Here is a 25,463-nt window from a genome sequence, read left to right as displayed (position 1 = left end):
CCATATTCCAACTAGCTTGATGATGTTATTCTTCATGATTGTACATGTCCATAGGAATAGAGCACATAACTTAACTTTTCAACTTGTTCCAACATTGTCTTAGGTAAAATGAATGTTCTTGCCCAGTAGGTATGGAGAGCAAGAAGAACATAAATTATAAATTGTAGCCTTCCCGCATGAGATAGTAATCTTGATCTTGTTCGTGACCTTCTCCACTAGTGGCTGACATTCTCTGATTCCCAATCTAGCTGAGATGAGGGGAAGCCTGAGATATTTCATTGGTGGTTTAATCAGTCCTACCCCTAAGACAGTTAAGGCTTGTGCTTCTTGAACAATGAGGCCTCCAACTAACAAGGTTGTTTTATACTTATTAGTATGTAGACTAGTAGCTCTGCCAAAAGCTTCTAAATAGTCCTTGATAGCTTGTACTGAACCTCTCTCCCCTTTATAGAACATGAGCACATCATCTGCAAATACCAAGTGAGAAATTTTCACCTTCCTGCATTTTGATTGAAATAGGATAGCCTTGTTGTTGATGCATTGTGTGAGGACACAACTGAGGATCTCTATGACCAACACAAAGAGATATGGAGATAGGGGATCCCCTTCTCTTATACCTCTCCCTCCCGCAAAAAAACCTTATGGAGCTCCATTGATTACCATATAAAATAAACTATATGTTGAGCCACGAGTATGTTAAATGTATTAAGTGGACATTCATATTGGGTAAAGACAACGAAAGATTTCATTGCAAAGTTGGATATTAATTAAATTTGGCCAAAAAGTTCTTCATGGTAGTTGTGTCATTGGTGGAGGAGACTTTTACATGGATGAAAACTTTGATATTGATGTCACGGGGATTGATTTTTTTGTAAATATGGTTTCTTTCGATCTTGATCGTGCCATTAAACGCAAATCCTCTCTTGAATTTGATGTTATTGACTATACCCAAATGTACTGTTGAATTTGATGTTGTTGACTATATGAAAAAAGAAATATGTACATTCACAAGAATTTTTTTCCTTAAACGATGTGACATTATACAGTATGAATAACACTCACGAGCCTAATTGATTATGATTCATGTGTCGCATACTTGCATTATCATAGTGTACCCTTTCTTCTTTTTCCTATTTATATCATAACATTGGAAAATGGCTATTGTTTATTAGGGTAAATCTACCTAAACTAATAAGAGGATTGGTTTTGGGGACGAAAGGTATTAGACTCCAGAGAGCTGCCTACGTGCCCTTGCAGTAAGGGATCAAGTCTCAAATAAGAAGAGAAGTTTGTTTAGTCTTGCTTGCGTAGTTCATCAAGGATTTTTCACTCTGTTTATATATAGAACTTAAACCGTCTGAAAGAGTCCTAACAGAATTCTTTTTCGGTCACAATCCTACTTTAGTGGCACGATTGAATTTATCTTTTTAGAATATGCCAATTCAATATTGGACTTGTTTCCCAACTCTTTAAGGTCGATTCCTCGTTTGATTTAGGAAAGTTGGATTCGGGCTTGAGCTGTTCCAAGTATAAATGTCCAATAGATGTGGATCGGGTTTAATTATCAATCGATTTGAGCCATTGGGCTTTATTAGAGCTGAGCCAATTAGGCTTGATTTTGGCTGATCTATGCCCATTACAGCTAGGGTATGTGGACATGGACTTAGTAATGGGCTTGTACCCATTAAGGGCCTACGAAGGAGGTCCCAAACATCACCCCATCTTTGTCATGTGGTAATGACGTGTGACAAAGAAGTGGATGTATGTAGGGGAGTGTGGTCTTGTAAGGGTTTGCAACGCCCGAAGAGAAGTGGAGCGATTTTCGGCAAAATCTTTTCTTGAAAGGGCGCGACTTTCCAAACGTGGTTGTGAAATCGTTATGGGTAAGTGTTTTGAAGGAGAAATTATGCCTCATTTCTTCAGTTGAAAAAGAGTAAAAGTATAGGGTTAGAGTTTTTCATTTTCCCCAAATTTGGGATCTGTTCAAGATAGAAGGAATTCGAAATGTCATCCAGTAGTAGTTCAGCCGATGAACCTATTAATCATGTTCCATACGATGCAGTGGGTATTGATAAGAATAAATTTGATGTCACTCAAACTCACACTTAAGTCAAGTTCCTTACTCTTGATTCGTGTTGAAATTTAGTTCGAGTAAGGGAATCGTCACATGCCTAAACACTTAAAGCACTTTTCACACCTTTGCTAGACTACTCAAGAGAGAACTTAAATGAGAGAAGGATTTTGTTTTGAGATTTGATTATTCTAAATTACTAAATTTAATTAATATGCTAGTTAAAATATCATACAAGATTAATATACTATATATAATGACATATAAGATCTAATTTAAAGATCGAGATTGAGAGAGAAAAAGAATTGTGGAGGATTAAATCCACTCATGTAGGTTACTCCTACACTGCTTACAACTTGTCTTACATCTCTAATCTCTCATTTGATTAATAGACAAATCAAAGGCGAGTGTCGACTCGTGATCCCAAACACGATGAACTCATCTCTAAGAACACCCCGTTAGCATGAGGAGTTGAACAAATACCTCATTTTCGAGAGTATATTTCAACTCCTAGCTTAATCTTACACCTGTCGTTCAAAGATGGGAGTCTGATCTTACAAACGAGTCGTGGGAGCTACTAAAATAGTCGCGCCCGCTACTGAATTATAAACACATGTCCTTAAATTTGGGCGGTTGCTACCATTTTGTAATAGGATGTAAGATTAGGCTTGAACTCCCTGAACAAATGACTAGAACTAGGTAGAAATAGAGTCGGACTCCTCACATGAGCTTCATTAACCCTCCACAAGGGAGGGTTTAGCTCATGATCCTAGGAAATAAAAAACTAAGGAAGAAGGAAGACGAAGAAGAAGAAGAAGATTTGTATTAAGACCATGGAGAGGACGCCATTAGAGTTTTTCAAGCTTTTCTAAACTAAAACATATAATCAATAAAATTTGCTTACAAATCTAACTTAATGGAATGGAATGAGTGCAAAACATAAATGCTCTCTCCATTCCCCTTAAAATAATAGATAAGTGCTCCACTTTGTTTATTTAATTCTCCACGTCACTTTGCTTTCCATTAGTGCTCAAATAATAGAGCAACCTAAGTGATGGGCCCACGTGTTTTGACCAGTAGTGGGTCCATGTTGACTTTTACAACTTCACATCTTTGCGTAGAACTCGCCGTACTGATCAGTTTGATAGTTCACTCGCCAAATTTGGAGGCCAAAATCACAAGATACGAGCGTCAAAAGTTTTACAACTTTTCTACATAGTTATCCTAGTTTGACCCAGAAATGACGGGTGTTGAGTCCACGAGCTTTATTTTGGCCTTTTTGAGTTTCAAATGAGTATAGAGAGAATACTTCAAATTTAAGCACTATTCCATACAACGTTTTCATGCTAAAACGCAGGTTTTGCTTGTATTTGTTGTTTGAATGCCGAAACCGCCTTTAAAAGCACGAAAATACAATTAATTTATATTTATTAAATACATAATCAACTAATATGTAGTGTCTCTACGAGGTTTATAACACAGTTTTGGGTGCTTATCACACCACCCCCAAACAACATTTTGCATGTCCTCAAGCAAAGAAAAGACACTAAATAGATAAATGGCAAAAAATGTGTAGTCTAAGCTAATTCACTTTTTGCATAGTGCGATTGCATTGACCGTATGCAACAAGGCCTTAAACCACTAGAAATGTTTTAGTGGACGAGTTATATATAGTCTCGTGAGAGTTTTTTAGAGAAGATACTCACAAACTTCATCTATACTACAACGACTCAGTAACAAAGGTTTATTCCCTTAATTAATCTCATATATAACATCTCATTAGCAAGGAACAAGAACTAATTCCTTTGAGACTTAAGTTAATAAATACATTATAATTAGAATATCTACATATGATCATGCATGCAGTGAATTTTTACAATGAACTGTACAAGTAGGGCCGTTTATGGATCCTTAGTGTTGAGCCCATGTCTTGGAATAGATTGAGCCTTTGGCCTTTGAGTTTTTGAGTGTTGTTTGAGCCCCTGAGTCTTTGAGTTGACTTTGGATCATTGACTTTGACTTTTTGGCATTTTCCCCAATAATCTTTAATCTACCCAAAAGGTCCCTTTTAGGCTCCTTTCGACTCTAGAATGCGTATTTTGAGATATTCTGTCCCAGAATAGGCTTGTATCCTTAAAAGCAACAAGAAGGTGATTACTCTACATTATTAATCATACAATTCAACTAAATTGAAGCAATGTAAGGGGATAGAAATGCATATTTGAGGTCTTATCAACTACCCCCAAACAACATTTTATTTGTCCCCAAGCAAAGATGAGAAATTAAAACATAAGAAATCAAATATGTATTTATTATACTAATCTCGTATAGCGGAGTACGACTGCATTGACCGTATGCAACAAGGACTTAAACCACTAGGAATTCCATAGTGGACGAGCTTAAGGCTCGTGAGAGTTTTCCAGATAAGGTACTCACAAACTTCCTCTAACTTGCACAAAAGGTATTGTCTCTTTATTTATTCTCAGAAGTCTATACATCTCATTAGCAGGCGGAATAAGAACAAGCTCTTTTAAACTTAGGATAACATATGTACAGTAATTAAATCATCTAAAGATAAATGTGCAAACATGAGCGATGGAATACAAAAACAGAGTCGTTTCCGAAACTTTTGGAGAGTGTCCTTAAGGTGGGTTCTCATAGAGATATGTTGAAAACACAAACTATCTTATAGATTCACTCAAGTTTCGTTCTCCGTAGAGGGCACTTATATATTCCTCGCATACACGAATGACATCCAAAGAAGCCGAGGTCGATTGATCGTAATTTCCACTTACTATCACACCATCCTATTCTTAATCGAGCTAGAGGTCTTTTATTAGGAGTTACGGGGCTAAGGTGGTGGTTTAGAAATAAAAATATAAGGGAAAAACAAAATCTGATAAGTTGAGAAATCGGGTCTTCAAGATATACTTGTAACTAGAGAAGAACTTCGTTTTGTTCTTTGCTTCCAAATTGTGATTCATTCTTGAAAAAATAGTCAAAGTGGGTAACGTACTTTTCCGAAAAATTCAATTTGGGTAACGTACTTTTTAAATTCGTCAATCCAGGTAATCTATTAACTTGCCGTTCAAATAAACCGTTATCTAATATAAATAAATTCTTTAATTCAAAAGTTTTTTCCAAAAAAGAAAAATATTGACGAGAAAATTGTCAATCCAGGTAAATGTTGATGAGAAAAATGTTTTTTCCATATGAGGTGGCCAGAATATGTATACGTGTCCAACATTTTTCTTTTTTGGAAAAAAAACTTTTGAATTAAATAATTTATTTATATTAGATAACGGTTAATTTGAATGGCAAGTTAACAGATTACTTGAATTGACAAATTTAAAAAGTACGTTACCCAAATTGACGAGAAAAAAAATACGTTACCCAAATTGAATTTTTCGGAAAAGTATGTTACCCACTTTAGCTATTTTTTTCTTCATTCTTTTAGCCCTTTGGTTTTGTGACTCCATATGATTTTGATTTTTTGAGAGTTCTAACTTTACTTTCGTTTCTTTTGAAATTGACTCCTTTTGATTTTGAACTTTTGGGAGTTTTAATTTTTTATATGAATCTATTCTTTTTTTTTTTTTTTTTCTTTTGAAGCAACTAACTATTCCGTTTTTGCACAAGACCTTCTCTTCTCTTTTTATTGTTCATCCAATTCTCAACTCGTCAGCTGGGTAAGCTTTTTATTGTGTCTAACAACAGTTCAAGAATTGATGGCGAAGAATAAAAAGGTTTATTGAAATTTGAAGCCTCAAAAGGTAAAAACTAGAGGAAAAAATATTTTTTTGGGGTTTTCAGCGTTTATTTGGCTATATCAATCCAAAAAAGGCCTACATTCTCTCCTAGGATATGGTGTGGTGATTAAGCAAGTAGACGTGTGGTTTTTCTATCTAGACATCATTTGTGTCATCACTCAATAATCATTCAGATGAGGCTTTCGGCTAGAATCTTACAGGATATGGAACTTAATTGTTCTAACCTTGGTCCCGGAAACTTACTGATATATATATATATATAAATCAATGATGCTTATGCATGTCATTCATGAAAAGATGCAAAAACTGTTGTACGTATATTAGTTTAAGTTTGAAGAACGAATCCTTACTCTATTGCTATAATGAGACTTCTAGACCATATATTCATCATAGAAAAAGGAAACAAGACTTTTAGTACTAAATATAAAAACTATTTTTGGCCTTTTCAAAAGAATTTTAAGAAAGAAAGAAATGCCTAGTTTTTGCATAATGTTACTATACCACCCCCAAACAAAAATATGTTTTGTCCTCAAAGTATGAAGAAAAGGAAAGAAATTACCATGGGAACATGAGCAAAAATGGCAGTACACCTGTACTCTGTTCTTCGTTGAAAATATACCACCCTAAAACAAGTTTGGAGTATAGGTTGCTGGATTAAGAATAAGCAGTACATGGTTTATCTAAATAGTAAGTTACGTAATTATTCTACTATGAAATTTTGGAGTTTTTGGATTTATTTTTGGAAACATACATACTACAGAAAATCAAAATTTTGGCATGATGTATTTGTATTACCTTCTACTCATACCACATTCATACATGATTATTATTATACTAACATTTTAAGAAAAAGACAAGTGACGAAAAGTAAAATATATCTATCTATACAAACACATATGAAATGTGTGTGTGTGTGTGTGTGTGTGTGTGTGTGTGTGTGTGTGTGTTTAATTGATTTTCTCGATCAAAGGGTAACTCTAACCATATAGAGGGTTTCTACAAGAAAATAAAATCATACATTTATCCAGTATCATTTTGGTTACTCTGGGACGTAAGATTTTCATTTTTATATCCTCAAGTTTTTGGAAAACTATGTAGAGATGTTATAAAGATAACTCATACATAAGTAGTGATTTTTAATGCTAAGTTTGAAAACAAACCATAACAGGTAATCTTAGGCAATTTTCATGTTGGCTTTTTATTGAACCCAATCCAATCAGACTGTGGCTTCAGTTATGTGTGCTGAGGGGTTTACTGTGCTCGTAAGGTGTCTTGTACGAATAGCATGGTGATATGGGCGACCCTTAGTAACACATAATTGATCCTCAAACCACCCTTAGAATAATGGAGATTGTGTACTTCTAAGGGTTGGTTTGGGTGGAATCCATTGCCCATGTTTTTTTTTTTAGAAAATCACATTACTATTGGTGTATTGAGAATGTTTCATTACGAGAACGGAGAAAAACAATCATTTTTGAAAAGGAAGTGTAAAATAAAGAAATAAAAAATAGTATACTCGCTCTATAGGAGTACACTACTCAAAATACGAGTAAAAGTGCAAGAAGGGAATGCGAGAGATATATGTGGACTAAGGTTCCGGCGCTTACAACCACGCACTCCAAGAGGAGGGCCCGGTTACCTTAAGGATGCACTCCCATGATATAAGAATGGAAGAGAATACATCGAGAAAACATTATGAGTCGTTTATAGTCAGATACTCAAGACTATATGTGGGGTCAGTTTAAGTCAAATTCCTCAAGACTATGCATAAGATGGATGATATGTTATTAGCTATATATTAATAGTCTAAACAGTTGGGGATCAATCTAGAAAAACATGATAGAGCATTTCTCCCAAAACAGAATGAAATGATGCATTTTGAGTGTAAGATGCAGAATGATAAGAGAAAGCTTATGTAACCCATCATGAAATTTATGCAATAACCTTTCATGGTTGAATTGTCCAAGAGAGTGTGAGTGTGGTAGTAGTTGTCCTTCATGAAGCTCAAATGATGCAAAATAGGACATACTAGGCTTCTCCACTACTGGAATGATAGACTCTTGAGTTTGTATGTTGGACAAAATTTCTTTACTAAGAAGGTTGAGAAAATTATGAAGGACCTCTGATAATTGGTTCAAGTGCGAATTGGAGGTTTCTTTGAAATGGTTTAGTAGTGCAGTCCTCAGAATTTGGTGGATTTGTGATGCATGTAGGTTGGCTTTCAAGAGGTATTAACTAGGGAGAATGATGGTCTGGTGGTGGCTCTTTACATGATCTTGAGGACTCAAAGAACTTTTTATCTAGCTTTGGCGTATCCACAAAATTGTGGTTCTTGTCGGTATTATTAAGGATGTTACAAATTTGTTCCATCGATAAGTCTTTAACGGCCAAACTAAAATTAGATCCACTTTCCACTACATATTTTACTTCAAAACATTCTTCCTTGTCATTGTCCAAGTGTGTTGAGTTATTTTCCAACACATGTTCTAGAGTTTCTTCTCCCAGAGTTTTCTCATGCGTAGGTGATGGTGTACTAGGACAAGTGAGAGAAACTGTAACTTCAGGCATGTAATCATCATCATAAGATCTGGAATTCACATGATAGTTAGGTGGATGGTGATAAGGTTTTAATTGGTCATAAATATTAGGATGGGCTTCAGCAATTGGCTATGTTATAGCAACACCTTGTTCCACTTGTTGGTTGGGTTCTGGACTGGTGGGAAGAATATTAGTCTCAGGTGTAGTATCAATTGAACTGGATTGGAGAAAACATAATGTTTTTTCTATTTGCCCGCTAAAATGTTTTTGTTTGCTCGGCCATTGCTTGGTAAAGTTAGTCTGTGATAGATGGTGGAGTGGAATATGAATTGTGCATGGATGGGGATATAAATGGTGATGGACTATTAGTGATCACATATTCTAACAGACCAATGGGAGGTATGAATGATGGTTGACTATTTGTGGTGGAACTCCATAAATTGTTTGCATGATTAGAAAACTCTTGAGTGTATTGGGTACTTGGGAAGTTTGAAAATTGAGATTCGCAATTGTAAGAATTTCCCATAGTACGTATGCTCGAACTCGGTATATGATGGGCATTGAGAAACCGAATGATAAATACTACCACAATAAGAACAAGGTTTTGGGTTCGCATTGTTATTTTATGACGGTTGCGATGCATATTAATAGGCCATGGACGCTCAAATAAGGATGATGCACAAACAATCAAAATGCGTTTGTGCGCTTTGGAATTTTGAAAAGTTTGTTGACCTGTAGATTTGATACTATATATGCCATGTTTGAAACGAACAATTAGGCGCAAAACTAGGTTTTGGGATCTACACACATCAAAAGAGAGATGAACCACTTTACCAAGTGGGGTGCTACCAAGAATCTTACTCTCAAATGAATCGAGGGAGGGGAGTGATAAAGGTAGTTGGTCGACCGGAATCTTACAGTTATGCACTCTTAATCTTCGTGCTAAGTTTTTGTCCTATGGACATGATTAATTGGCTCTGCTTGGTTGATTATAATTTTTAGTTTAGGCAATATAGCATATGAATCATGCAACGTCTGTTAACTAAAGTGGGGCTTAATCCCACTTGTTGTTGTTATGGCTAGGGTTTAGCCTGAAGCGCGTAAAGTAAAGACAATACAGAAAGTTAAAACACGGAGTCACTCAAGCATGCTTTTGTAAACAACCAAGGATCCTCTTACGGTATATCGAGTAGGATGGAATTATTACCTCCCAAGTGTGCATTCACATCCTTGGGGATGGAGTTGGCATTGGTGGGGTTTGACCAAGTATGGGGTGTCTTGTGTTGTCAAACCCTACCGTTCGAGCTTTACGTTTTTCGGTTACAAAATGTTTAAACTAAACCCACATGTTGGGTTGGAATGGTGGCAAAGCCAATAAAATAATATTACAACCTTGCCTCTGTGGGCTTAACTAGCGTAAAAGTAAAGCAAATATTAACTAAACTAAACTATTTAACTAATGACTATCTAACTATATTAATTAAGTGATTATGAAAAGATAAAAAGAATTGTCGTCAAAGATTGAATCTTTAACCACCAAGTTGTTTTGAAATGCGCGAGCGTTTTGTTACACGACTCGCCTCACGCATCCAAATGGCTCAAGGTGATCAAATCTTCAACACTTGGTAAGTTTGTCAAATTTTAACGAAAAGACAATTACTTTCTATTTTAAGTCTAAATTGATATTATCCTAAACTTTATCCTAACTTTAACTTTAAGCAAGTTGATATTATCCTCCTTTTTTTTTTTGTATTTATCCAACAATAATAAAAGTAATGTCAAAACATGATATTATTCTAAAACTAATGATGATCTAATACTGAAAATAGACTATATTATTTTATTATTATTTTTTTTTTTAGATTTTGAAAAACACTATATATTGAAAAGTTAGTTAGTTTCAAATCACTAACAGTTCAATTAAATAAGAATCAGAAGAGTAATCTACTGGATGTTTACAACAATCTAAGCCAAGGGTTTTCCGTTCTGTGGTAGTCGAAGGGGCAGTCGCGAGTTGCGAGCGGGTGCGGCTCGAGAAACGGCGGTCCCTTGGATGGTTCTAGCAACTTTTCTCCGGCTTCATTCGGTGGCTTCACGGAATTGTGTTTAACCCAAGTGGATGCCTAAAATCATCACTAAACTAGATTAGCATGATTCAAACAAAAAAGAAAAAACTTAAAATAAGAACAAATTGAAAAACATTAAGAAGAAGAGAAAGCTACTCCATTTTGATTTTTCATTCTTTTCAAATTAGTAGATCCATGACGGCGGCGCCATTTGAAGAAGGAGTATTATTAGGGTGAGTGTAAGTTGGGTTGTCATTGTTCATCTTAAATCTATGTTTGAGAAGAATGGATGGATGAAACTAAACTAAACCTTTTTCTAAATGTTTTTCTTCTTCTTCATGAGTTTGTATATGGTTAAAAGATGGTAAAAACACTAGTTATTAGGAGTTAAGGATTGAGACATGAATGACTTGATTTGTTTGGTTCAAAAACATGAAAACAAAAGATATGGAATGAGAAAAACTTGGTTAGCAAGTTATACTCATTTGATTGATTTAAATGAGTATAACAAGCTTTTGGGTTGAAATGAAATGAATAGAAATATGATTTAAATATCTAGTTGATGAAGAACAAGATTAAACAAGTTTCAATGGTAGGAAATGAACTTTGATTCATAAAAGCTTGAGCTTGAAAACAATGGAAAATGGATAACAATAATAAAACTAATTAAAAACTATTATCTATATTATGATATGCTACTCCTTACTAGAATCTAGTTACTACCTAACTAGATACCTACTTTACACTACTCCTAGGGCATAAGGCATAAGGCATAAAGCAAGTTTCTTTGTGGGCAATTTCTGCACTTATATAGGTGTAGATATGTACAAGTTTGCCCCCTCCTTTTCTTACTGCTCAAGTAACCTAATTCTAGAATATTCTTTTGCCTTCTAGAGATGAGTGGATAAGACCAAGCCTTTTAGATAAGCTTTTGGGCTTTTATATTCAAGCCCATGTCTTTGAACCTTTGGCCTTTGAAGCTTTAAGTGTTGAGCCCATGTCTTGGAATAGTTTGAGCCTTTGGCCTTTGCGTCTTTGAGTGTTGTTTGAGTCATTGAGTTGACTTTTGACCTTTGACTTTGACTTTGACTTTTTGGCATTTTTTCCCATAATCTTTAATCCTCCCAAAAGGTCCCTTTTAGGCTCCATTTGACTCTAGAATGCATATTTTGAGATATTCTATCCCAGAATAGGCTTGTATCCTGAAAAACAACAAGAAAGTGATTATTCTATATTATTAGTCATATAATTTGACTAAATTTAAGCATTGTAGGGGGATAGAAATTCATATTTGAGGTCTTATCAAATGGCAACAAATAATTTCATGGAATTATTGTAACAATGAAATCAAGTTGTACCTGCCGAAATTGGTTTAGTAAGTTTGAAGAAAGTTGACGCCAGAAATTGGGAGTGAGAGTTTTGGGAGTTGAAAGAGAGAGATCCGTAGGTTTTATACAGAGAGTTGAGAGTGTTTCATTGAATGTTAAGAGAGCAACGTAAGGAAAAACCCATTGCTGCTCTAATGGTTGGTATAATGGTTGTCATGAAAGCATAGATTAAATTCTTCTTTTTTTGGTAATTCTCGGTGAAATGAAGAGAGGAGTTATATCAAATAATGAAGAGAGGAGTTACGGTATTGAAGAGAGATTAAAATTTTCTTTTTTTGGTAATTCTCGGTCAAATGAAGGAGGTAGGTCTTGCGGGAAACGTTCCTGATTAAATTTGGTTTAAATTCGTATATTTACTATGAAAGAGGGGATCTAATGTATATATTTAATATGAGATCAAAGAGCCAAAATAAGAAAGCGCGCTGGAATCCAATGTATAATTATAATTCTTATAATATATATATATATATATATTAATCCAATTTCAATTTAAAGCTATGAAAACCCAAATAGGAAAGATGACTAAACTTATGTGGAAATGTTTTTTAATTAAATTAAATCTGCAATTAATTTTTGGCAAAGCCTACACACGGAACATATTAGCTGTTTGAGAATCTTCAAGACCTTGGTTATGATGTGGGCTTTGAACATGATCCTATGGAATTGTTTGAAAAGTTATTGTCCAATACAAACTTACTACCTGCGTTTGGGTGTAAGGAATTTTTTAAAGATAAATGTTTGAAGTGTAACTCAACAAACTTTCAAGAATCAAACAGTGCGTCCAATTGTGATGCTAAGCATCCATGATACCGATCTAGGTTCTTTGGAAGAGCTTCTAGAGAGTAGTAGTATTTTGTTTAAAAAAACATTCCAATTGTTTAGAAATATTTGTAAATATCTCAACACTAACTAGAGCTCAGATAACAGTAATATAGAATGAATTACGAACGAAATAAAACTATATATATTATTTTAAACATCGCACAATAAAATTGCGAATGGGATAAAACTATTGAATACAACATGCTTAATTACATTAATACAATAATATTATCATTTTATTTTAAACAAAAAGAATAACAAACTATGGATTGACACAATACATAACATAATCATATTAGGAATAACACCACTGTACTTCATGTTACAACAATGAATGAATAGCTAACTTCACTAAAAAAAAAAAAAAAAAAAAAAAAGGAGGAGGAATTAACAACACTATGATTCAAATTACAACAATGAAATAAAACTCTTCGATGACAACAATGGAAGAGGAAAAAAGATTGCCTCAGATGTTGCGGTTTATGTTTAGATAGAAAAATTAAGAGAATATATATACAAAATAGTTGGTATGGAATTAGAAGTCTATTGAATTTAGAAGACATTAGAGAAGGAAATAGTTTCATGGAATTAGAAGAAACTCGTGTGTTTTTCTAATTTTCTTTTACTGATTTCGTGAAGAAAGCAAGTGCTGTTGCGACCATTAAACAATCCCCAATCATCATTAAAGACCTAAGTCTTCATATCAGTGAAGAAAGGCTAGTAGTAGTTTTTTGGTTTTTTGGTTTTTTGGTTTTTCTGTTTTTGGTTATTTATTTATTTAACATGTAATCACCTTGAACAAGGAAAGCTGGCACTTCTGGTTCGCCCAAATTAATTCTTGAGATAGGGTAAGTAGATGTGTTATTTTGTTTTTGACAAATCAGTTACAATATTTGTGTTATATGTTTCTCCATTTTGACTACTTTTGCATATAGACGATTTGATAAGCCATTGAGAAAGTGGGGCACACTTCTCAAGGAGCGGTTGCAAATAGTCTTACCTGGTACAAGAGTGGTACTGAATCCCACCAAGGTAAATGTTTATTTATTAAGAGTCCTATTATTGATGGACCCCATTTTGTGTTCGGTAGACCTTGGTCCAATTTGGGGTCTGTAATTGTGTTGGGAGCAACTTGGAGTATTGGGCAGACCCCAACACCAAATCCTGAACAAAAATAAAACGGAAATAACCAGTTACACCCCTAACCAAAAAGAAACCCTTCGTCTCTACGAAATTAATTCACCAAAAACCAAAAATTGATTCGGTCTCCGCAAAATTAAAGATTAATTCAGTACCAACCGGACTCACTTCTAGTTATGGTAAAATGTGGTTATAAGGTCAGGCATGACAACCGGTATCAGGATCTGCCTTTGGGTCGGAGTCAACAAGATGTTCCAAGGCAGCGACGGGACCATTGTTTCTTCCAAGCCTTGTTCTTTTGAGCATTGATCTGTTGGTTATAAGCCTTGTTCTGATTCATCTCATTATGATTTGTTGGTTCTCACTAAGCCAATACTTCTCTTTGATCTAAGCCAGGAATCGATCTTAGTTATGTGCTTGTTCATAGCTGACCGGTATTTGAGTTTGTTTCTAGGTTGGTATTTTGATGTTCTTGAAAGCCTGCTTTCAAACCAAGCTAAAGGCAGATGACTCATTTTCCCTTTCTTTGCATTATCTCTTTAGCGTTCGGTCCCCTTATTCGCAAGGGTCCCTTCTCTTGATTTGATAGAATTGCTCTCGATATCAAACTTTCGGACCCAATGTTGTCGAAAGAGAAAGTATTTACTCACGTCTTGTTTTCAAAGCATGAATATTGGATTGCCAGTCTCATCACACGACCACCTATTCTTTAAGCTTACACAGCGTAAGGTTTCCTCGAAAGAAGCATGAACGTCACACCTTTAGTTAGTAGCAAGCTTCTCAATAAGAGTCTAGCAAGACGGATTGACTATTTACCCACTAGGAATTATACATAGAGGGGGGCCTCCCCATATGAGGAGTTTGGAGTCTTCTATTATGATAAGGAGGCTAATGCCAATTTGATCCCTTTTTTCTTAGTCTATTGGAAGATGCAAGAATCACAAGTTCTCATATTTCCAACTCTGGGAATTGATTCCACAAAAACATTGGAATTTTGGATTGTATCAGTAGTCGCTGGCATTGTTTCTCTTATTCTTTAAGAAGATGGACCTTGTCCCGGAGCTAGTAGTCACTATGGGTCTCTTGCATGAGGCTGAGCTAGAGTGGATAATCCTTATTTTGAAGCTTTTGCGTCTGGTTGAAGAGAAAGGCAACATGTTACTTGATGTAGTTTGGGGAATTTTGGGCCAATGACAAACTTGTAATATATATATATTTTGGCCGCCCAACACAAAATGGAAAGTGCCCATAGCGAGTACCTGTAGTCCTAGTGTTGGGAACCTCCTACTCTTTTTAGGATAGTACTGAAGTGACCTAGTGACTACTCGGGAGTCTAATTGAACTGGTCCACTATTCTCTTCGGGTATCAAATGTTGTGCCTAGTATCATTGTCACCAAGTACAAGACGGATTTATAACGGGAAGTTTAATAAAAGTTTATTACGGGGTTAAAACGGAAAGCTCGGCAAAGAGACGGAAATAAAAGGCATAAAGGAACGTTGGCAAAATAAACAGGTATAAAACGGAAAATGAGTTTAAAATGTAAAAAACGCAATAAAAATGGGGAAAAAAAATAATGATAGACATGAAAATTTTGTTTGTCTATGATTGAAAGAAATAACAAATGAAAATGTAGTGAAAATGTAGCAAACTTTAAACTAAAAGTTTTAAAAACCTTCATTCTACAAATGGTATTTAACAATTTATTGTCTCAACACTATATAAGACAATTTGACAAGTACCAATTGCAACAATTTTAGAGGTTGCAATTTTGTAAAGAATGTAGAGAATAAGAATATAGAAGTTTTAGATAATAAATTAAGTAAATTTTCAAAATAGAAATGTAAAAGTTTAAATCGGGATATTTTAATAATAGGGTTAATTTGTCTAAACCCCCCACATTTGTCACCAGTTTATAATAAACCCCCAACATGATCCCCCCCCCCCCCCAGCGCCGTCTGACTTCTATCCCAGTTCCGTTGGTATTTCACCTAATACCAAAATTACCCCTGAACTAAGGGTATAATGGGTATTTAACAATAGCTCTTTTTCAAGTGTAAATAGGAAAAAGGCAAAATGTAATAACGGCTCTTTTTTAGGGGTAATTTTGGAATACTAACGGAACTAGGATGGAAGTTAGACGACGTAGGGGGAAATTGTGATGTTTACAAATGTGGGGGGTCTAGCCAAATTAACCCTTGAAAATATCGTAAAAAAACGCATTTAAAACGTTTAAAACAGATTTTCATTGTTAAAGACGGGTTTTAAACGAAATCTCGGGTTTTAAACCGATATAAAACTCTTCTTCATCTTCTCGGATTTTAAACGAGTTTTTTTTAAAAAAACGGAGTACTTGGTGACAATGCCTAGAAAATGTACGTCTGAAAACAATTTGTTAGTTCATCCATAAGTGGTGTGTAGACTAACTGAGATATACAACGCTTAATACTATATAAGGATTTGGGAGATTTGAGATGTGTGGGACGTAGGGGTGACTTCGGATCGGATCGGATAAAGGGCTTTTGGAAAAAAAATCAATTTTTTTCGAATGACAATATCCTTTCCAAATCCAATCCAATTATTTTTCGGATGGCAATTTCTTTTCGGAAATTTCGGAATCAACAAAATTCGAAAGTAAATCCAAAATTTGAATTATATAATCATATTCTCTTTTAGGATAACCATTTTTTATCCAGTTAATACATCCATTTAGCTATCATTTTGAAATGTATTAATTCAGTAAACAACTTAGACCTTTTAACATGTTCATTCAGCAAGCTTTTTCTTCATGTTAATGCATTAATTTAGTAAATAGGAAGATGGGAGAAAGAGAGACATGTATTAGAATGACAATATTGATTTCTTGAAGTTGTGAGAGAAACAATGTTCTACTTCCCTAGAGTTTTATTTGGTTTGTAAACTATATGTAGTTTTAATTTAGTAACTATATGAAATAGATGGCTATATATTAAAAATTCTAAAATTAATAGGAAATCAGATCGGATTAGATTTTGAAAACACATCCAATTCCGATCCAATTATTTTTCAGAAAAATTGGATATTGGAATTTTGGAACACAAATATCATTGCCAAATTCAGAAAAATATCGGAAAAATGTAGCACCCCTAGTGGGACAGGGACGTCATATCTATTGGGCATAACAACTTCCGAGTATATTATGGAGTTACTGAGCTGAGTTTGCTTATTGAGTATACCTTGCTTTAGGGATGTAAATGGGGCGGGTCGGGGGCGGTGATAAACGGTAATTCAGGGTTTTGTCCTTTTTAAGTCTGAAGTCCGCAGTCCAAAGTCCGTCAACATCCGTTTAGTCAACTTACCTTACTCACGTGGGTTGGTAGGATAGGTCGAGTAAGGGATCGTCCATACCTTAGGGCTAGGCAAGGTTCACAATTGGATTTACAACTTTTAGTGAGTAGGATTTTAGGTTCTTTCTTAGGTTTAGCTAAATTAACGGCAATGCAAATAACGTGAAATAATAACGATTGGGTTATACGTAAAATAAATAGAGATAAAAATACAGGCAAAGGGTTAACTATACTCATACAAAATCAGTTTCCAAATTTAAAGAACCATATCACTACAGCTCTAATCTGTCTTGAGTTCATAGACAAACCCGAGACGGCGTCGAGTAACGATCCCTAGTGTAAACTGGGTCATCTCACTAGCATAAGGAGTTGAACTAATATTCCATCTCTGAAATATCATTTCATCTCCTGGGTCGATTCTACATCAGCTAGACAAACCGGAGAACTAACTACCACCATAGAGTCTCGCACGAGACTGGACCTAGTGTAAACTGGGTCTCGCGCGAGACTGTTCTGGAGCATCAGCACTCCAAACTTGGCCAGTCTCAATTATTTTGGGACCGGATGCATAATCTACACCTAATTCCTAAGTAGTGATTCTAGAACATTAAAGTGTCAATCCTGATCCTCACATGAGCATCATTAACCCTCCCCTTGGGAGGATTTTAGCTCATGGTCATTTGATGATTAATTGATCTTGCTATATGCAATAAATAAGTCAATGAAGAACAGGAATTTAACTTGAAAAGAAATAAATTTTATTAAAGTAAAAGACTTACAGTACTTGATGCTGGAATGAGAAGCTACTGGAAGGGAAATACAAAAACACGTACTGGAAATGAAAGCAGGAATGTAAAGTTAAAGCCTAAAGTCTAACTCCTTTTGCTTCCCATCCTATATATATTCTCACGTGAAGCCTTCATCCATTAATTTCCTTTTGTCTTTTTATGTTTCTAGAAAAATCCAAAACCATTTAATAAAGCTTGTCTTTTTCTAGTTTGTATTTATTTCTTTGTCTTTTCTTATGTGCAAGGTGTCACACACAAGTGACCATCACTTGCCACCTGTCTATGCTGACTCGTCATTTCTTGTGGGTTCACGTGCTGTGTCCAGTGGTGGCCCGGATTTTGGTGTTTTTACAACTTTCCATTTTTGCGTAGAGCTCGTCGCTCTGATCGTTCTGGCAGTTCACTTTTCGAACTCGGCGTCCAGGTTTGAAAGATGTGAGTTTCGGAAGTTTGTTGCTTCTTTACATGTGGACCCGTTTTGCATTGGTTTTGTTCCTTTTGAATCTTCGGCTCTAGTCAAGCTTTGTTAGGCTTCACTGGGGCTGAGTGGGAAGACTTTAAGTATGTACAATATTCCCGTACTTTGATGCATGTTTTATCATCATATTCACGTTAATTGCAGAAACCTACAAAAGTACGAAAATATAATTATTTCATGATTATTAAACACATAATTAACCAAAATGTTATGTCTCTCGGGGTTTAGTATTACAGTTTTGGGTGCTTATCAGGTGGGTTTGCCATCCCCATCCCCAACTTCAATTTCACTCTCCATACCCTCCCCATCCCCATTCAAGAAGTAATCGGGGATTCTCCATACCCGCCTCACCAGGGTACCGGATTCCCCATACCCGCCCCACCCCCCATTAACCAATTTACCAAACAAAATTTATACTTATAACCACCTAACTAAACTATTTTATTTTTCTTCTTTATAATCAAAGACCCTTCATGGATTTTGCATTAGCCTAGAGGAAAATTGGTCATGATTTTAAGAATGAGATCTTAAGTTTAATTTATAATTTTGTAATATTTTGATAAATATACATAATATAAATAATATATGCAAATTATATACAATGCATACTTAATAGGGACAGGGTCGGGTAGGGGACCCCAATCCCCGTACCCGCTTGGAAGGGGTCGGGGATTCCCCATACCTACCCCCATCCCCATTTAGCCCCCCGGGGTAATAATATTTACATCCCTTTGTATTATAGAACTTAACAAAAGCTCCTCAAACCAATTTATTTACATTGAGAATCACTGTTTCGAGGGTCTAAGGCTAAGTCCAATGGTTTGGTGCGCCATGGCACCAAACCACAGGAGCATAGTGTATACAGGTAACGAGATAATGTTTATGGACCCAATGATTTTTGGCGTAATTTGAAACAGTAACTCATCCTAGCTGCCATTGGTAATGGCGGGTGTGAAAAGCAAATATTTTGGCCGCCACTTACAAAGTCATGTGGAGTTTTAGCATTAAATCCCCTATCTCTTTTTTCCTTTCTCCCAACCTTCTTTATATAAAAGATTGTGGATAAAAAGGTAATTGGACAAATTTAATTCTTTAAAATCAAATTTGGTCAACACATTTTCTAGCTGCTTTTGATAGTGACGTGTGTGAAATGTTTTCTCTTCTACCGCCACTCATACTGGCGTGCAGACCATCGCTATCTCGCTAAAATTGGCAGTATAAATAAGTAAAATAATAGCGATAGTGTTGGGGGGGATAGTGTTTTTACGCACCATTGGATCTCAATTTTCCTCATATTTGGTGGGATGGTGCACTATTGTACTTAGTCTAAATAGGAAACATCAAAATTATTCTCAAATGATCAGAACACCTCATAAACCCATATTAGTTATCAAGAAATTGGCCCAATTTTAGGGAAAAGGAAGTCTAGAGGACACTATTTTTTATGAGTAACTCACAAGGACAAATTCTAGCAATTAGTAACCCACGATTTCAAATTTAGTAACCCTCAATGACAAAATAAGTTGGCCCGGCCCATTTACTTTTTTTAAATGCCAGTTATACCCTTCCGTGAAATTGACCATTTTTTTAAAATACCAGTTTAACCCCTCCGTGTTATATTTAAAGCAGAGAAATTTTCAAACTCAGAAACTACTTTACAATGCTCACTGCGTTTTTAGTAGAGAGCGAAGATCGCGACTCCAGGTTTCAATCTAAAAAGGTTTGTTCTATATGATTTCAATATGAGGTCCAATAATCTATAAACTTAAACTTGAAATCGTATACTTAAAATTGAAATCTTATGTTGAAGGTATACTTAAACTTGAAATCGTATTTTGAAATCATAAAATGTTATGATTTGTATACCCTCAACATACAATTGTTGAGATTGTTTATGATTGATGGTTTTTATGTTATCGGCTTTGTTTTGATTGAGGTTGTTTTATGATTTAGATTTTTCTTTTTTTAGATCAGATCTGTTTTAGGTATGTTTATGTTTTCTTTGTTCATAGTTTAATTTGGTATGAAGATGTATTGTTCATAGTCTAGAATGGGTATGAATACTTATTGTTCATAGTCTAGAATGGGTATGAATACTCATTGAACAAATAATATGAACACTTATTGTTCATAGTCTAGTTGAGTATGAACAATGTATGTTCATACCTCTCTGAAGCATTGCGAATGATCATAGTAGTATGTGTACTATGAACATTTAATGTTTATGGTGAACAATCAATGTTCATACATAGTACGTGTACTATGAACATTCAATGTTCATGGTAAACACTTATTGTTCATAGTCTAGTTCATACCTCTCTGAAGCATTGCAAATGATCATAGTATTTTGTTTTTATTGTGTACATCTCCTGAATTATATTTTTATTGGGTTGAATTTTGCAGTTATACATGGAATTTAGTGTGATTGGAGTTTTTTGCTATAATGGCGGTACTTTGTCCTTTCGTTTTGGGTTGGATTCTTCAATTGATGTTGTTATGCGCAAGGTGTGTGACAAGTGGCCTGATTTGGGATTAAAGAGTTTTTCTATGTGTTTCTCCCGTGATGCAAAAGAGAATTTGATTGAAACGGATGGGGATTTACGATCCTTGGCTTGCTATTGTTATGGCATGAAGATTGCAACTGTGGAGATTAAAGTAAATGTGTGTATGAGTTCAATGAGTAGCTGTAGTGGTGCAAGTACGTCAAGTTCATCAGGTTCATCGAGTTGTTTAATTGGTGGTGAGGTTGTTGGTCATAAACCTTACAAGTCTAATTTTTGGTGGCGTAACTTTGATGGTGGTGTTAGGCAGAGATTTGCTTTAGGTGCTCCTGAGTTTAGATGTAAATTGATTGAGTACTCTATTGTGAATGGTTACAAATATGAGTTGATCAAGAATGATGATTTTAGAGTGACTGTGGTTTGTCAGAAGAAGAATAAGCTAAATTGTCAATGGTGTATCCACTCTTGGGAGAGTTGTGGTTATTTTGAGATTAAGAAGATTAATCTCACACACACTTGTGGTTTTGCAGTTAAAGAATATGACCATCCACCTCTCACTTTTTATCTTGTGAAGACTCATATTCTTGATTTTGCGAGAGATAAACCAGATTTGACATTTGGAGATATTAACGCTTTATATACTCGTGAGTACGGGCTTAGTATTTCAAAGCACAGAGCTTATGCGGGTAAGAAGTTGGCACTGAAGGAGTTGTATGGTGATGTTGCGTTGTCTTACAATGACCTATTGTGGTATACGGAGGAGTTGAAAAGAAGAGATCCTGGGAATATTGTTCAACTTGAAGTTAACAAGGAGAGTGGGAAGTTTGAGAGGGTGTTTGTTGTTTTTGAATCAAGTATTCATGGTTTTAAGTTTTGCAGCCCGACGGTGTATTTGGATGAAACATTCTTGAAATCTAATTACAAAGGGTGCTTGTTGGCTGCTACTACAAAAAATGGAGATCAAGGTATTCTCCTAATTTTACTACTTGCATTTTATTAGTTTTAATTTTATGTTCATAACTGTTTTGGAGTATGAACAATCAATGTTCATACACTTTGTATCACATAACACTGATGCTTCAATGTATCTTATATATGAACAATCAATGTTCATACACTCTGTATCACATAACACTGATGCTTCAAGGTATCTCATATATGAACAATCAATGTTCATACACTCTATATCATATAACACTGATGCTTCAAGTTATCTTATATTTTTTTTTTTTTTTTTTTTTAAGGATTGTTCCTTCTTGCTGTTGGTGTTGTTGACATTGAAAACGATTCCAATTGGTATTGGTTTCTTGATATGTTTAAGAAGGTTTTTGGGTATGAGCGGAGGTATACGTTTTTGAGTGGTAGGCATCATGGTTTGCTTGTCAACATTCCTATTGCATTTCCTGATTCCTATCACTCTTTTTACTTGTGGCATATGGAGAACAACCTTAGAACATGTTTGTCGAAGTCATGTGGTATGACAAAAGTGTTGGTTGCATTATTTAAGAAATGTGCTTATGCTGCCACACATGAGAAATTTGAGGAACATATGGCTGAATTCAAGGAAATTGGTGGAGATGCAATTTCTAACTTTCGTAATAGGGCGCCTTATGAGTACTGGGCTAATGTGTACTTCTGTGGGGCCCAGTATGGTGAGATGTTCTCTTCCTTGGCGGAGTGCTTCAACAGCTGGATAGATAAAGAGCGGCATCTTCCCATCACAACCATGTTAGATAGAATTCGGATGAAGATGGTGTCTGCTCGGAGGATGGAATGCAAGAATTGGAAAAGTTTTCTTTGTCCTAAAATTGAAGCAAAGTTTCTTGAGAGGACCAAGAAGGCTCGTTCTGTGACTGTGACAAAGTCAGATGATCATGTATTTGAAATTGATACGGAGAAGCATAAACATCGGGTTGACTTGCTTAGGAGAGACTATACTTGCAACAAATGGGGCATAGACGGTTTTTCTTGTCGTCATGCGATTGCGAGTATTTATTGCAAACAGGAGTCGGTGTATTCATACATTAAGATGCATTTCGCTCCACTTATTTTAGTAGCACCTACTCTCATGGCATAACTGCAATTAGCCATAATGAGATCTGTTCGGATGGTTCTGATGAAATACGAATTCTCCCACCAGATGTGAAGAAGCCTCCAGGTAGACCATGAGTTAAGAAGATTGAGAGTGCGGGTGCTATGCGTTATACTGCCTACAAGTGCAGAAAATGCCACAACACCGACCGACATGACCGAAATAATTGCCAAGGGGAAATTGTTGATGTGTTAACTATTGATAGGGAATCTAGAGGAATGGTTGAGTAGCTTAGTGGCGATATGGTATCAAGTTCTTGCCAATTATTCTAGGTGGGAAGCACTAATAAGGTTGTTTAATGTTTTGTATGAACAATATATTGATTGACTGATTGATATTAATACAGTTTTCATATGTTTTTTTTTATATTAGGCTGTTTAATGTTCTAGGTGGAATATATTTTAAAGTCTCACATGATTTATATTATTCATTTCATTAATGTTATTGAGGTATGATTTTTATATTTGTTCATACCTATTGGAGTATGAACAAATATTGTTCATACCTAGTGTACTATGAACATTCAATGTTCATACCTAGTACATGTACTATGAACATTTAATGTTCATGGTGAACAATCAATGTTCATACCTAGTACGTGTACTATGAACATTCAATGTTCATGGTGAACAATTAATGTTCATATATGGTGTACTATGAACATGATTTGTTCATACTTAACAATCACTGTTCATACACTAACAATCATTATTGGACTATAAACATTAAATGTTCATACCTACTGGAGTATGAACAAATATTGATCATACATGATAATTAATAAAGAATAACAATAAGAGAACACATGATAAACATCAATAATAGTTCATACATTTTGTCATTGTTTTACTATGAATCACCATTGATGCACATTCATACACGACATTACATATTGTTTTGTCATTGTGTACCAAAAAACCACTAAAAAAGAACTCATTTCACTTTGAATCACCACGTCAAAATATATTGTTCATACATTAAACTCTCCTTTTCTTAACGCCTCCTAGAACTCATGATCTTCTTTTGTCCAGTTTCTTGGGTTATCAGAAAGCAATCCACATGCAAGTTCTAGGTGCATATTGTGTACTTCGGTTTCAGTAGTTACATCACAAAAATCCCAACGACCTTGGTCATAAAGAATTTGCATCATTTTGCAAACATGAACCCCACAATCAACGCTGCAGTTTAGAGAATACAGATCTTAGGTCAATTATTATTTTCTGTATGTCTAGAAGTCTCCAAGAATGTCAGTGAATAATTACGTGCTTACCTATTGTGTTGCTGTGGACATTTTCGAAGCATTATTCTTCCTTTATTACTGAGGCTGTGGATTTCCTTCTTCTCTATTTTGATCTGACTGTTGATGGGATCAACCAGTCGTTTCCTCTGCAAAATAAAAAAAAGTTACTAATTTTACTACTTGCATTATATTAGTTTTAATTTTGTGTTTGGTCATGAACAATCAAAATAAAAAGAAGTTTATTTCATTATGTTTTAAGAAAAAAAAATTTCATGTCAGTTAAATGTTTTATGTTGAACTCACCAGATCTTTCGCAACTTGGAGCAATTTTTTTTCGGTGATTAGGGAGTTGAAATGCATCCATTGCTCTTGTTGTCCCTCTCTCAACTTTATTACAAGAAGTGTCCAATGTCTATCTGAATGAATAGGAATAGCCAAGAATTTTGCAGAAAAGTTGATGCTCTGCACTATTTTTTCCAAGCCTCCTTCTTCATCTAACATTTTCTGTGTCAATCAATTGCGTGAAATAGTAAGAATGTGACAACATCTACAATATAGAAATGAAACAGAATTTTGTAATAAATAATTTACCTTTTATGTTGGAAGTGATTAGACAAGTTTCAGTTTTTCCATGGTTCTTTTCTTGAAGGTGTTTAGACCACCAGTCGATAACCTGTTGCATTACATATTTCATGAACAATGATTGTGTCATAGTACAGTATAGACTATGAACAATGAGTATTCATAGTCCAATTTTAGTATGAACAAAGAATGTTCATACCTCATGACTATGAACATTGATTGTTCATAGTCTAATTTTAGTATGAACAAAATTTACCTGAAAATCAATTTCCCTATCAAACAGAAGGTCTTCAACTAGAACACCCTATACTTGTAAATTTCCATCTGACCATGCAATTGTGCTTCAAAAACCATAAGGAATTACCATAAAAAATTATCATTAGTCAAAAATGTTATAGTAAACTTGTAAAACTTACAGTTTTGTTAGAGTTACCCTTTGTCTGCTATCGTGAAGAAAGTGTCGACAACTTGTCTGTAGCTTACTTCTAATCCCTTATAGTAGGGACTCGTCTTAGGGTCTTCGAGTGGTCCACTCTCAATATCATCACCAAGAATTTGCTTGCCAGTATCAACTTTCTTTCTTTTCCCCTTGCCTTCAGCAGTGTATTCTTTGCCAATAGGCTTAGTTTTCCTTCCTTTATTTTCCTTGATTCGCTTTACTA

General features: G+C 35.1%; 1 protein-coding gene across 1 annotated transcript; it reads left to right on the top strand.

Annotated features, from left to right (window-relative positions):
* The first annotated feature begins 20,795 nt into the window (after window positions 1-20,795).
* LOC147504208 (uncharacterized) lies at window positions 20,796-22,964 on the top strand. Its single transcript, XM_086605095.1, has 2 exons — window positions 20,796-21,852; window positions 22,132-22,964. Exons 1-2 carry the CDS (start codon window positions 20,796-20,798, stop codon window positions 22,962-22,964), a joined length of 1,890 nt encoding a protein of 629 aa, XP_086461221.1.
* The last annotated feature ends 2,499 nt before the right edge of the window (window positions 22,965-25,463 follow it).

This window comes from Coptis chinensis, chromosome 4 (genome assembly GCF_015680905.1).
Source record: "Coptis chinensis isolate HL-2020 chromosome 4, ASM1568090v1, whole genome shotgun sequence".
Taxonomy (NCBI): domain Eukaryota; kingdom Viridiplantae; phylum Streptophyta; class Magnoliopsida; order Ranunculales; family Ranunculaceae; genus Coptis; species Coptis chinensis.
The sequence above is the reverse complement of the archived record's forward strand: the minus strand, read 5'-3'. Positions and strand labels throughout refer to the sequence as shown.